Genomic DNA, 15,528 nt, shown 5'->3' with positions numbered 1-15,528 from the left:
GTAACTACCACCCAATTCAAGAAACAGAACATTACCAGAACCCCATCAACCCCTGATGCTTCCTTTCAGTCATCCACTTCATAAGAGGCCACTCTCTTGCCTTCTAACAGCATAGATTAGTTTTGCCTGTTTTTCTATTAAATATAAATGGAGTTTTCTAGTGGTGTGTGTATGTGTATGTGTATAGTCATAGTCATGTGTGTGTGTGGCTTCTTTCATTAACATTCTATTTGTAAGATTCATCTGTGTTACGTATAGTTGCAGATCATTCATTCTCATTATTGTTTAGTATTCAGTTGTAGTAACATGTAACACAATTTATTTACTTGGTCTACTGTTGATGAGCATGTGGGTAGCCTCCAGCTTAGAGCTGTTACAAATAGGGCTGCTGTAAACATTCTAGTGCATGTCTCTTGGGTAATATATATGTAGTTCTTTTGGATAGATGCCTAGGAGTAGAACTAGTATATATACATTTAACATTAGCAAGTAATGCCGTATAGTCTTTTGCCTGCTTTTTCTATTAGATGCTTTTGTTTTAAAAGGTAAAGTAAACTATAAGTCAAACTTTAGTGTTGCTTCAAATATATTCATCAGGCATTTGTTACTAATTAGTCAACCCTTAAAGTTATGTTACAAACTATCCATTTCTTAATCTTGAAATTGAAAAGGACAATTTTATTTAATCAGTTACTAGTAGTGATGACTATTGAAAACATAGCATGTGTAAAAAGTAAATAATTCTCATTTCAGGAAATAAGAAATAGAATAAGAAAAATAATTGGTAGTACTTTTGAGAAGCAGTATAATGTAGAGGTTAAGAATGCAGGCCAGGCGTGGTGGCTTATGCCTGTAATCCAGCACTTTGGAAGGCCAAGGCAGGCAGGCAGATCACTTTAGCCCAGGACTTTGACATCAGCCTTGGCAATGTAGCAAACCCCATCTCTACAAAGAGTAAAAAAAATTAGCTGGGCATGGTGGCATGCACCTGTAGTCCCAGCTACTCGGGAGGCTGAGGTGGGAGGATCACTGAGCCCATGAAGGTTGAGCCTGCAGTGAGCCGTGATCATGCCACTGCACTCCAGCCCGGGCAGCAGAGTAAGACCCTGTCTCAGACAACAGCAACAATAACAGTACCACACAGACTCTGGACTAAAACTGCTCAGGTTTAGCTCATACTTCTGCAGCCTACTAGCCATGTTAGCTGTGTGACTTTGGAGACTTTCCTTAGTTGATCCCTCCTCTGTAAAGTGAGGGTGATATTAGTACCCACCTCATAGGATAGCTATAATAATTGAGCAAATTAGCAATCTATGTAATTAATAATAGATAATATATGGAGTTAATAGTGTATATAAACGGCTCAGAAGAATGCTTAGCACCTAATAAGTACCATCAAAATGTTATTATTATTTTTTTTGGTGGTGGTTCTAGCATATTGCATCCATTTAGCATTCAGCCCAGAGCTTAAGCCTTTACATCAACTTCTCCTTCATTCTCCTCTACTCCTATAAGGTCATCTGACTGCCCAAGCCTGTATTCAGTGACCTTGCTGTGGCATGCTCCATTTGCCCTGTCAGAGAACTTATCATCTGGTATTGTAATTACCTGTTTACTAATATGCATCACATTATTAAATTTTAAATATTGTGAGGGCAGGGATATTTACGTTGCATTCTGCACTGTATCCCTTCCCACACTATCTGGCATATAGTGGATTTTCAGTAACTGTTAAATTAATTAATTATTAAATCTTCATGGGCCAGCTAAGCTAAGCTCTAGAGACAACCAAGAACAGGAATTTAAGATTCTCTTTGTCACTGAGCTTACAGTGTGCTGACTGAGGTAGGCCTGTATAAGCAATTACAAAGCTGTGAGTTTGACGTTAATGTAATACCAAGCTCACAGCTTTGTTAGGAGGATTCTGTCAGCTCAGAAGTTGGTGCTAATATAGCACCAAACTCACAGCTTTTATTAGGAGGATTCAGTCAGCTCAGAGCTTAGAACAATGCTTGGAGATCTAGGTCTAGGGGAATTGATTGGGTCTAAAAAGCAAAAACTAGGGCCAGACGTGGTGGCTCACGCCTATAATCCTAGCACTTTGGGAGGCCGAGGCAGGTGGATCACCTGAGGTCAGGAGTTCGAGACCAGCCTGACCAACATGGTGAAACCCCATCTCTACTAAAAACACAAAATTAGCCGGGTGTGGTGGCGTGCTCCTGTAATCCCAGCTGCTTAGGAGGCTGAGGCAGGAGAATTGCTTGAACCTGGGAGGCAGAGGATGCAGTAAGCCAAGATTGTGCCATTGCATTCCAGCCTGGGCAATAAGAGCGAAACTCTGTCTCAAAAATAATAATAATGATAAAAAGTAAAAACTATAAATCTTTAAGGAAGTTAAGTTATAAATACGGGTGGGGTGTCTTTTCTTTTTTTCATTGTTTCAATCCAGTGCTTCTTGACCACCCACCGGATATCAGACTGTGCTAGGCTTAAAGGTAGAGACAGACAGTAAACAAATAAAATAATTATAAATTGTGATAAATTTAGAAAAATAACATGGTAATATGACAGAGTATAACAAAGTAAAAGCTACTTTCGGGGAGAAAGAGCTACTTTAGATAGTATAGTCAGATAAATCTCCGAGGAAGTGGTATTTAAGCTGAGACCTTTATAAGTATCTCTTCCACTAAGCTTTTTGAAGGAAAAATCTTTGTTGTTTATTCCTGTATCCCCAGTACTTAGAATCAGACCTCGTATATAACAGGCAGATTGATAAAGACTTAAATGAAGAAATGGTGAGGAAGAGGCGGCAGCATGTGAATAGCTGATAGGTATCTCCCATCCCTTCCCTGACTATAATCCTACAGAGTTTGCCAGTTAGCTGTAAGATAAAGGTCATGTTCATTTGCATGGTACACCAAATCCCTTCATGAACTAAAATCTTACTAATTTAATCTTCATTGCTTCTTCATGGAACTCTATACTCAAGCAGTGTATTGAGCTGAATATACTGTACTATTTTCACATCCTTGTGCTTTCTGTATGCTGTTCCCTTTGCCAAGATTTTCTTTTCTTCTCTGTCTTCCTGAAAGATTCCTGTTTATCTTTCAAAACTTAGGTACACTGCCTTCAAGAAACTTTCATTGATATCTCCCACTGCCTCCCAAGGGAGCTTTTATCATACCTTGTAATATATTATTAATGTTGTACTTTATGCTGATTCGTATTTTGTAATTCTTTGTTTATATGGCTCTCTTACTAGACTATAGAAATATACTTTTTGAAGGCAAGGGTTGTTTTTATTCATCTTTGGATCTCTGATATCTGGGACAACACCTCACTCTTAATTGGCATTTAATATATATTTAAATAGAACTTCTGAACACTGAATTTAAGACAATAATAGCATTTCATAGTTTGAATTCTGTTCACTAGTTTTGAATAAAAAGACAAACTTGTAGTACTAATTCAAAATTACGATCTGTTTGAATATTTGTTTTGTTCTATTCCTCATCTAAAATTCTGATGTCTCTTGAAATTTTCATTTGGTTTAAGCTTTTCATAATTTTATAACCTTCATTCTTTTTTTTTTTTTTTTTTTTGAGATGGAGTCTCACTCTGTCACCAGGCTGAAGTGTAGTGGTGTGACCTCGGCTCACTGCAACCTCCACCTCCCGGGTTCAAGCAATTCTCCTGCCTCAGCCTCCCGAGTAGCTGGGACTACAGGCGCATGCCACCACACCCAGCTAATTTTTGTATTTTTTTAGTAGAGGCGGGGGTTTCACCATTTTGGCCAGGCTGGTCTTGAATTCCTGACTTTGTGATCCACCAGCTTCGGCCTCCCAAAGTCCTGGGATTATAGACGTGAGCCACCGCACCCAGCCCATAACCTTCATTCTTAAGGAAAAGTAATGATGTTGAGTAGCAGTAGAGAGGCTTGAGGCCTGGGATACTACTGCAGACTAGGAATAGGATAGCCCAGGGAAATCTGTTGAAGTTTTATAAGGAATCTGTAAAATTTGATCAGAACATCTTCTATTCAAATATATTTAACATGTTACCATTTGATTTTTATACTCTACTATGAATATGTAAGAGACACATCATGTCAGGAAATAACTTTCTAACAAGTTAAAATTCTCTTAAAAGAGAACATGCCATCTTGCAAAATAGAAAAATATTTCTCTGAAAGTATTCAAGAGGGGCCCAATCTGTCAGAAATGTCTGAAGACCCCTGCTTGTGATGGAAGATTAGATAAGGGACCTCCATTGTCTTTAAGACTTTTTCATCTTTAAGATTATGTGAGTCTTTCCTGACTTCTTACTGTCCTGTTCATCTGTCCATGTTGCTTCTTGTGCCCCGTAAGTAATTTGGGGGTTTCTTGTCCCATCACAATTTGATTGTGGAAGCTGAGCTAGGTAATCTAAATAGACTCTTCTATTTCCTAAAGTATGGTGTTTTAGTCAGGTTAGAGTAACTATCTATAAAAAGCAAAAACATTTATTTTACACTGTAATATAGAGGAAAATGTACCAGAGTAGAACACAGAAGACCTGTATTTTACTATTGGCTCTGCCAGTAGTTCTGCAATCTTAGAAAATTGCCTAAGTCTCTTAGAATCATAATTTCCTCAACTCAGAGCTCTCTCTACTATGCCAAGCTATTGCCTTGTTTATAGCAGAATACCGTGTTGTTAAGCTAATACCATTAGCAATGATGGGGCAGCAAGAGGAGGAGACATTTTGGTATTTGAGTTAGCAACTAGACCAAATACTCCTTAAACATGGAAAGTCAGGATTCCTTAGGGCTTTTTAAGCAGAACCTTACAAGTAAATAAAAATTGAGGAATTGTATTATTAAAATATAAAACACAATGAAGAACAAATCTCAAGCCATTCTTAGTTTTTTTTTTTTTTAATCTATGAAATAAAGACTGATAGAAACCTGTAGTTCCTGGTAACATGAAATTAAGGTATAAAACTTAGGATCCTTGAGATGTTAGGATGACATATGAAAATAACAATTAAACATAAACAAGTACTCTGAAGGGAAAATGCTATTAAGAGAAATGAACCAGAGGCTGGCCACACATGGGAACAAACAGTAAGAAGTGAAAACAAGAAACAGCCCTAGGCCGGGCGCAGTGGCTCACGCCTGTAATCCCACCACTTTGGGAGGCCAAGGCGGGCAGATCACGAGGTCAGGAGATCGAGACCATCCTGGCTAACACGGTGAAACCTCGTCTCTACTAAAAATACAAAAAAAAAAAAAAAAAAAAAAATTAGCCAGGCATAGTGGCGGGCGCCTGTAGTCCCAACTACTCGGGAGGCTGAGGCAGGAGAATGGCATGAACCCGGGAGGCGGAGCTTGCAGTGAGCCGAAATCACGCCACTGCACTCCAGCCTGGGCGACAGAGCGAGACTCCATCTCAAAAAAAAAAAAAAAAAAAAAAAAGCTCTATAAAGGACTCTGTCGTTGAAAAGGCAACTATGCTTGCCTTGACAATCTTTCATAATTCTGGTGAAACTAAGTCCTATTGGTTAACTTTTCAAAAGCTAAAAATGGTTAAAAAAAAAAAAGACTCGTTGGCCTTCATGAGACATTTGGCTAGAAATTAGCGGGACCCCATGACTGTGATTTAGCCTTTCACCCAAAGCAAGTAAATCTTTGGACATTCTTGCAAAAATTAAAAATCTCTTGACCGTAACTTTTAAACAACTAAAATTTTTACTAATGGAGACTATATATTAAGCCTTTCCTGTGTAGAAATTTAATTTTATTTGTGAAAAACAAAGATGGAAAAATATTTAGTTCATATTCTTTGCCATCTGGTGTGGAGGGCAAATATTTTTTAATATGCCAAAGGTATGTAGTTTTTGTTAAAATGTACTTGATTTATCTGCTTAACAGTTAAGTTTGAAGACAAGTTTTGTCTTCATAAAATAGTTTTTGGTTTTCTTTTTTCTAGATAAAACTTTTTCTGAGCATGATAATTAACATCATGGGATTTAAAAAATTTAATAGTCCTCTTTCCTTTTATAGTTCTACTTGTCCAATTCTGAAAAGGAACGTTATGAAAAAGAATTCAGCCAAGAAAGACAACAAGATATTTTGAGAAGAGCAGCAAGAGCTTTACCTATCTATACCACATCAGCTTCAAAAAGTAAGAAAAAGAATAAGTTTTCCTTTTCAAATGATTTTTAAAGTATGCTTATTCCTGCCAGGATATATTTGCATGGTTTGACTATTAAATGGATACTATGATTGCCATAAATAATATCTGTAGCAACAAGACTTTCCTGTTTCCTTACTGTGGTATTTCAGATGCAGAAATAGATATATAAAAATAATATATAAAAATAATAATCAATATAAATTGTTTAAGGGGCCCACTTTAATATGAATCTCTTCTGTACTTGTTTTTTTCCCCCAACTCAACTTTCATGGCTAAAAATTTTAATTATTATTCTTAGTAAACTGTCATTTGGAAGTCTGAATTTGAGTATTATGTGTCATCACTGAGTAATTAAAAAAAAATCCAAAAGTGTGCTAAGAATGGGGAACAGTAAAAGACACAAATAGGAAGAAACTTGTTCAGATGTATAAGGCTAATATTCTGAGAGTCAGGCTGTGAACTCAGGTTTGTCTAGTTCCAAAGCCCTTGGTGTTTCCTCTGTACTAATGCCTCCACTGAGATCCATGACTGTAACAGCAGCTTCCTGTTCCTAGGTTGTAATCTTATGACAGGGAAGAGTCTATAAGTGGCTGGTCGTTTAAATACAGGGAATTGTTTTATTTTGTTTATTTAAAAAAATTTTTTGTTGTTGTTTGGGAAATTGTTTTAAATTATGTATTATATACTTCATTAATTGGTTTAAACACCAGGTAATGATTGCAGCTTAACAGTTATTCTGTTTACATTTACGAACTCATTTAGACCTCACAACAACCTTATGAAGTGTAGACTATAGTTTCCATTTTACAGATGAGGAAACTAAGACGCAGTGAGGCTAAGTAACTTGTTCAAAGTCATAGAGCCAGTATAAAAACAACAGGATTTTAAGTCCAGGTGCTCTGCCTCTTCAACCCACTAAGTTTCTAAACTCCAGCGGGAAATTACCTTTGTGTAGCTATGTACAAATTGTGACTCAAGAAAATTTAAAGTGTCTACAAGATTTTAGGAGGGGATATTTGACTGACTGTCCTTTTTGCGTAACTAATATAGTATAGGAAAACATGGATTACAGATCAAACCCTAGCTTTTCCCTTACTAATACAGTGCGAGTCACTTAAACTTTCTAAGCACTAACTTCCTCATTTTAAGGTAAGGATAATAATATTTACATGGCTGCGTTATTGGAAGTATTAAAAGAGACAATATATGTAAAGTACTTAGTATAGCTCTTTGCATATAATAATACATTTCCAGTAATTTTTTTTTTTTTTTTGAAACGGAGTCTCGCTCTGTTGCCCAGGCTTGAGTGCAATGGTGCAGTCTCAGTTCACTGCAACTTCCACCCCCAGGGTTCAAGCGATTTCCTGCCTCAGCCTCCTGAGTAGGTGGGATTGCAGGCACATGCCACCAAACCCGGCTAATTTTTGTATTTTTAGTAGAGATGGGGTTTCACTATGTTGGCCAGGCTGGTCTCGAATTCCTGGCCTCAAGTGATCTGCCCACTTTGGCCTCCCAAAGTGCTGGGATTACAGGTGTGAGCCACCGTGCCTGGCCTATTATTTTATTTTATTTTCCCTTGATTGTAGGTCTTCTAGGTGGTCTGTATCCAGGGCCTCACTTTCTTCTAGTGAATTCCAGGCAACGGGCTTTCATTCTCCCTACCAGGATCAGTGGCGTTTTGTCATTCTGTCTTCTTGAAACGCTTTCCTCTTTGTGTTTTTCTGTAGTTTTATACTTCTGTTTTTGTTTACTTGTATGATTGTTCTTCTTCATCCCACATTTGTTGTTTTCTCCTATGTCTTAACTGCACAATGGTGCCTTACCCCATTTTTTCTGTACTGTCCTTTCAACTGTTACTTTTAGCCTTGGAATTCTAGTACCACAATATTGTGATCATTTGCTTATTGTGCTGCATAATTTGTTTTATTTAATAGTTTTCAGTAATGAGTTACCTTCTTAATAGAAATTACAACAGATTCAAGGATATTAACATACTGGCACTCACCTACATTCCAAACCCTTTCTTGTGTGCCAGGCCCAGGGGTAGATTTGCAGCTGCCTTCAAGGATTGCACGTCTACAGAGTGGTCTGCAATCTAGCTGCACCCTGGGATGCAGCACCCTTCCTGTTGTTTCAGAGGAGGGAGCTGCAGACCTCTACCCAGAGCATCCAATCGCCACTATCAAGACTTCATCATTCACCTTGGCGTGTGCCCTTCAATCCAGCATTTGTAGCTCTCACTAGAGCTCCACTCGTGTATTTGCAGCTTCCAAAGGATAGCTGTACTTGAATGGCCTATTACGCAAAGCTTCAAGCTCCTACAATACTGGATTCATCATTTAAAACCTAATATCTTGGGGGAGGGGCCAAAAGTCTGCCTCGTTCACTTTTATATTTCCTGCATCTAGCAGTATTTGTCACGTGGTAGAAACTCTAAATATTTGTCGATGAAAAACACTACCCTCACGCAAACTCAGCTCTATTTCTATCCTTGGCACCATCATTCTTCTAGCCACCCTAGAAACTCAGATTTCCTTTGATTGCTACTTTTTGAGTTCAATCTGCTCAGTCATCAAGCCTCCTTTTCCTACAAGGTCTGTTTGGTTTAATCCCATCTCAGAGCCTAGGTAATTTCACAGCCTTTGCAATGTCAGAATGTTGAGTGGAGAAGGGTATGGGAAAGAGAAAAGAAGATGCTCGTTCCTGATGTTACCACTCACTTAGCCATACAACCTTCAACAGATGACTCTCTAACCTTTGGGGTGTCTTTGATCTGTAAAATGGAGAGATTGAACTAGGAAATCTCTAAGGTCCTTTATACTCTACTTTTTCTACATTATATGGTTTTACCTCCCTAGTGCCTAACCCAGGCAAGGTGTTACAGAAGGCCCTCAATAAAATATAGCATACTCGGTCAATCGGGGCAAGATGGCCAAACAGGAACAGCTCCAGTCTGCAGCTCCCAGTGAGACCAACGCGGAAGGCAGGTGATTTTTGCATTTCCAACTGAGGTACCCTCTTCATCTCATTGGGACTGGTTAGACAGTGGGTGAAGCCCACAGAGGATGAGCAGAAGCAGGGTAGGGCGTCACCTCACCCGGGAAGCACAAGGGGTCGGGGAACTCCCTCCCCTAGCCAAGGGAAGCCATGAGGGACTGTGCCGTGAGGGACAGTGCTATTCGGCCCAGACACTATGCTTTCCCCACGGTCTTCGCAACCCACAGACCAGGAGATTCCCTCGGGTGCCTACACCACCAGGGCCCTGGGTTTCAAGCACAAAAGTGGGTGGCCATTTGGGCAGACACTGAGCTAGCTGCAGGAGTTTTTTGTCATACCCCAGTGGCACCTGGCACGCCAGCAAGACAGAACCGTTCCTTCTGGAAAGGGGGCTGAAGCTAGGGAGCTGAGTAGTCTTGCTCAGCAGATCCACCTCCACAGACCCCAACAAGCTAAGATCCACTGGCTTGAAATTCTTGCTGCCAGCACAGCAGTCTGAAGTTGACCTGGGACGCTGGAGCTTGGTGGGGGGAGGGGCTTCTGCCATTACTGAGGCTTGAGTAGGTGGATTTTCCCCTCACAGTGTAAACAAAGCCGCCAGGAAGTTCCAACTGGGCAGAGCCCACCACAACTCTGCAAAGGCACTGTAGCCAGACTGCCTCTCTTGATTCATCCTCTCTGGGCAGGGCATCTCTGAAAGAAAGGCAGCAGCCCCAATCAGGGGCTTATAGATAAAACTCCCATCTCCCTGGGACACAGCACCTGGGGGAAGAGGCAGCTATAGGCACAGCTTCAGCAGACTTAAACGTTCCTGTCTGCTGGCTCTGAAGAGAGCAGCTGATCACCCAGCACAGTACTCGAGCTCTGCTAAGGGACAGACTGCCTCAAGTAGGTCCCTGACCCCCATGCCTCCTGACTGGGAGACACCTCATACAGGAGAGCTGCAGCTGACATCTGGAGGGTGCCCCTCTGGGAGGAAGCTTCCAGAAGAAGGAGCAGGCAGCAATCTTTGCTGTTCTGCAGCCTCCGCTGGTGATACCCAGGCAAACAGGGTCTGGAGTGGACTTCCAGCAAACTCCAGGAGATCTGCAGAAGAGGGGCCTGACTGTTACAAGGAAGACTAACAAACAGAAAGCAGTAGCATCAACATCAACAGAAAGGATGACCACAAAAAAACCCCATCTGAAGGTCACCAACATGAAAGACCAAAGGTAGATAAATCCACGAAGATGGGGAAAAACCAGCGCAAAAAGGCTGAAAATTCCACAACCAGAATGTCTCTTCTCCTCCAAAGGGTCACAACTCCTTGCCAGCAAGGGAACAAAACTGGACCGAGATTGAGTTTGACAGATTGACAGAAATAGGCTTCAGAAGGTGGATAATAAACTCCGCTGAGCTAAAGGAGCATGTTCTAACCAAATGCAAGGAAGCTAAGAACCTTGATATAAAGATATGGGAACTACTAACTATAATAACCAGTTTAGAGAAGAACCTTTGACTTGATGGAGCTGAAAAACACAGCACGAGAACTTTGTGAAGCATACACAAGTATCAATAGCTGAATCGATCAAGTAGAAGAAAGGATATCAGTGATTGAAGATCAACTTAATGAAATAAAGCATAAAGACAAGATTAGAGAAAAAAGAATGAAAAGGAACGAACAAAGCCTCCAAGAAATATGGGACTCTTTTAAAAAAGATTAACAAAATAGACCACTAGCCTGACTAATAAAGAATAAAAGAGAGAAGAATCAAATAGACACAATAAAAAAATGATAAAGGGGATATCACCACTGATCCCGCAGAAATACAAACTACCATCAGAGAATACCATAAACACCTCTACACAAATAAACTAGAAAATCTGGAAGAAATGGATAAATTCCTGGACACATATACCCTCCCAAAACTAAACCAGGAAGAAGTTGAATCCCTGAATTGACCAATAACAAGTTCTGAAATTGAGGCAGTAGTTAATAGCCTACCAACCAAAACAAGCCCAGGACCAGATGGATTCACAGCCAAATTCTACCAGAGGTACAAAGAGGAGGTGGTACCATTCCTTCTAAAACTATTCTAAACAATAGAAAAAGGGGGACTCCTCCCTAACTCATTTTATGAGGCCAGCATCATCCTGATACCTAAACCTGGCAGAGACGTGACAAAAAAAGAAAATTTCAGGCCAATATCCCTGATGAACATCAATGTGAAAATCCTCAATAAAATACTGGCAGACTGAATCCAGCAGCACATTAAAAAGCTTATCCACTATGATCAAGTTGGCTTCATCCCTGGGATGCAAGGCTGGTTCAACATACACAAATCAATAAATGTAATCCATCACATCGAACCAATGACAAAAACCAGATAATTATCTCAATAGATGCAGAAAAGGCCTTCAATAAAATTCAGCAACCTTTCATGCTAAAAACACTCAATAAACTAGGTATTGATGGAACGCAGCTCAAAATAATAAGACCTATTTATGACAAACCCACAGCTAATATCATACTGAATGGGCAAAAGCTGGAAGCATTCCCTTTGAAAACTGGCACAAAACAAGGATGCCCTCTCTCACCACTCCTATTCAACATAGTATTGGAAGTTCTGGCTAAGGCAATAAGGCAAGAGAAAGAAATAAAGGGTATTCAAATAGGAAGAGAGGAAGTCAAATTATCTGTGCAGATGACATGATTGTATATTTAGAAAACCTCATCGTCCCAGCCCCAAAACTCCTTAAGCTGATAAGCAACTTCAGCAAAGTCTCAGGATACAAAACCAATGCGCAAAAATCACAAGCATTCCTATACGCCAATAATAGACAAACAGCCAAATCATGAGTGAACTCCCATTCACAATTGCTACAAAGATAATAAAATACCTAGGAATAAGCTTACAAGGGATGTGAAGGAGCTCTTCAAGGAGAACTACAAACCACTGCTCAAGGAAATAAAAGAGGACACAAACAAATGGAAGAACATTCCATGCTCATGGATAGGAAGAATCAATATTGTGAAAATGGCCATACTGCCCAAAGTAATTTATAGATTCAATGCTATTCCCATCAAGCTACCATTGACTTTCTTCACAGAATTAGAAAAAAACTACTTTAAATTTCATGTGGAACCAAAAAAAGAGCTTGTATAGCCGAGACAATCCTAAGCAAAAAGAACAAAGATGGAGGCATCACATTACCTGACCTCAAACTATACTACAAGGCTACAGTAACCAAAACAGCATGGTATTGGTGCCAAAACAGATATATAGACCAATGGAACAAAACAGAGGCCTCAGAAATAACACCACACATCTACAACCATCTGATCTTTGACAAACCTGACAAAAACAAACAATGGGGAAAGGATTTCCTATTTAATAAATTGTGTTGGGAAAACTGGCTAGCCACATGCAGAAAACTGAAACTGGATCTCTTCCTTACACCTTATACAAAAATTAACTCAAGAGGGATTAAAGATTTAAATATAAGACCTAAAACCATAAAAACCCTAGAAGAAAATCTAGGCAACACCATTCAGGATATATGCACGGGCAAAGACTTAATGACTAAAACACCAAAAGCAATTGCAACAAAAGCCAAAATTGACAATTGGCATCTAATTAAAGAGCTTCTGCGTAGCAAAAGAAACTATCATCAGAGTGAACAGGCAACCTACAGAATGGGAGAAAATTTTTGCAATCTATCCATCTGACAAAGGGCTAATCTCCAGAATCTACAAGGAACTTACATTTCCAAGAAAAAAAAAAAACCTGATCAAAATGTGGGCGAAGGGTATGAACAGACACTTTTCAAAAGAAGACATTTATGTGACCAACAAACATATCTTAAAAAGCTCATTATCACTGGTCATTAGAGAAATGCAAATCAGATCCACAATGAGATACCATCTCACACCAGTTAGAATGGCGATCATTAAAAAGTCAGGAAAGAAACTGGGTGTGGTGGCTCACACCTATAATCCCAGCACTTTGGGAGGCCGAGGCAGGTGGATCACAAGGTCAGGAGTTCGAGACCAGCCTGACCAACATGGTGAAACCCCGTCTCTACTGAAAAAAATACAAAAAAAAAATTAGCCGGACCTGGTGGTGGGCACCTGTAATCCCAGCTACTCAAGAGGCTGAGGCAGGAGAATCACTTGAACCTGGGAGATGGAGGTTGCAGTGAGCTGAGATCGCGCCACTGCACTCCAGCCTGGGTGACAAAGAAATAGAAACACTTTTACACTGTTTCTGGGAGTGTAAATTAGCTCAACGATTGTGGAAGACAGCGCGACGATTCCTCAAGGATCTAGAACCAGAAATACCATTTGACCCAGCAGTCCCATTACTGGGTATATACCCAAAGGATTATAAATCATTCTGTAAAGACACATGCACATGTATGTTTATTGCAGCACTGTTCACAGTAGCGAAGACTTGGAACCAACCCAAATGCCCAGCAATGATAGACTGGATAAAGAAAATGTGGCACATATACACCATGGAATACTATGCAGCCATAAAAAAGAATGAGTTCATGTCCTTTGCAGGGACATGGATGAAGCTGGAACCCATCATTTTCAGCAAACTAACACAGGAGCAGAAAACCAAACACTGCATGTTCTCACTCATAAGCGGGAGCTGAACAATGAGATCATATGGACACAGGGAGGGGAACGTCACACACTGGGGCCTGTCGGAGGGTGGAGAGGAAGGGGAGGGATAGCATTAGGAGAAATACCTATTGTAGATGACAGATTGATAGGTGCAGCAAACCACCATGGCACATGTATACCTATGTAACAAACCTGTATGTTCTACACATCTATTTTAGAACATAAACTATAATAATAAAAACATAGAAAAGCACAAATAACAGAAACCTGGTTGAAATGCTTAACTAGAGTCAATTAGATGTGCAGGAGTAAGTAGTATAAGAAGAATCAAGTCCAGGAGTGATCGGGAAATGAGTATTAAGCAGTATTTGAAAAAGAGAAGATGTCCCAGGGCCCAAAAGTCAGAAGGGACCCACCAGCCAGGCAAGTTGCTTAGATGCTGTAAGTAGGTGTAGCCAAGGGAAGCCAGGAGTATTTGATATATGGCAGCAGGGGTTTATGGCTGCCGGGGGAAATAACTGGTCAAGTGTTGGGATTTCAGTTAAGATCTAATTTAATTTCCTTTCCCTCATTCTGCAGCAATCAGAATACACAATCTTAACCACTCAGTCCTTAGTGGTTTTGTTCCATTTTACATTGGATGTTTTCACTGCCTCACAGAGTCCGTTTCAAATGTTTTGGCTGAAAGGGCTTTTTGCATTTGTATGTTCTGAGTTCAGATCCTGCTGGTGCACCCAAGCATTATGGAAACAGGGACTTAACTTAGCCCTTCCAATAGAGTGATGAGGGATTCTGCTTTTAAAATTTGTAGCATTTATCTTTTTATATAAGGTTTTCATTTACAGTTGAATAGGTCTCCATATTTTTCCATCATTAGACAAATACTAAAATGGACTAAATAATTTTAAGCGATAGTGGAGGAGAGAGGGTACAGATTTCCTTCTTAGAGAGTGTCAAAGAATATGCTCCCAGTAGTGGAAAAGGAAGATTTTCAGTCTAGCAGCTAAGTACCTCCTACACATTGCTCATCAATCAGAAAACAGGTGCACTAAAAGCACCCTGAGAACTCATCTGGTAATTTCAACACACCCAAAATCAAGGGCCCAGATGCCAGCAGCTGCAGCAAACAGGTTTTTCCTCCCTGTTGATCAAGACAGGTGAGTGAGACAGAACTTGGCTTTCTTATGTGATATGGGATTATCTTGTGACTTGTGTCTTTTTCCTCAATGTGCTAGAGGGAAAAAAATAGCTGAGCTAGATTTCTAAAGCGATAGCTCTCTATTTTTAAATGAATTTGAAAAGTCAATTAAATTATGTATTTTACTGCCTCTGTATCATATTAAATGAATATTTTATTTTAAAGGCTTAAATAAAACGATTTTTGTTAAAAATAACATTTAATAAGTAGATATTTGTGTAAATTCCCTTTGTTCTAGAGAAATTCTTATTTACATTATAGAAGTAATACATGCCCATTATTTAAAAAAAAAAAATTTTTAGGGGCACCAAAAAAGATTGAGTCTACACATCTCACCCATGACGCCACTCATCAGAGGCTATCACCTTTTCTTGTGTATCCTAGCAGAAATGTTTTATATATAACAGAGTATTGTAGAACTATATACAAGTGACAATCAAATAGCTAAATATTAACTAATACAAATTTGGTTACCTGGATAGAGCTTTCTATGAGCTATAGCTTCTAACATTGCTTCAAAATATACTCTGTTTCCCTGTTATATA

At 39.5% G+C, this 15,528-nt stretch overlaps 1 protein-coding gene across 19 annotated transcripts in view; it reads left to right on the top strand.

Annotated features, from left to right (window-relative positions):
- ZDHHC20 (zDHHC palmitoyltransferase 20) overlaps positions 1-15,528 on the top strand; it is an 86,352-nt gene that overhangs the window by 38,028 nt on the left and 32,796 nt on the right. For all 19 annotated transcript variants that reach the window (XR_010130495.1, XR_010130494.1, XR_010130493.1 and 16 more), the window contains one exon: positions 6,044-6,164. Coding sequence is in view for 13 of the 19 variants with exons in the window: in XM_031001288.3 (XP_030857148.2) it covers positions 6,044-6,164 (121 nt within the window). In the remaining 6 variants the exon portion in view is untranslated. The remainder of the gene's footprint in view (positions 1-6,043; positions 6,165-15,528) is intronic.

Source organism: Gorilla gorilla, chromosome 14 (assembly GCF_029281585.2).
Source record: "Gorilla gorilla gorilla isolate KB3781 chromosome 14, NHGRI_mGorGor1-v2.1_pri, whole genome shotgun sequence".
NCBI lineage: Eukaryota > Metazoa > Chordata > Mammalia > Primates > Hominidae > Gorilla > Gorilla gorilla.
This window is presented reverse-complemented; position numbering and strand designations above follow the sequence as displayed.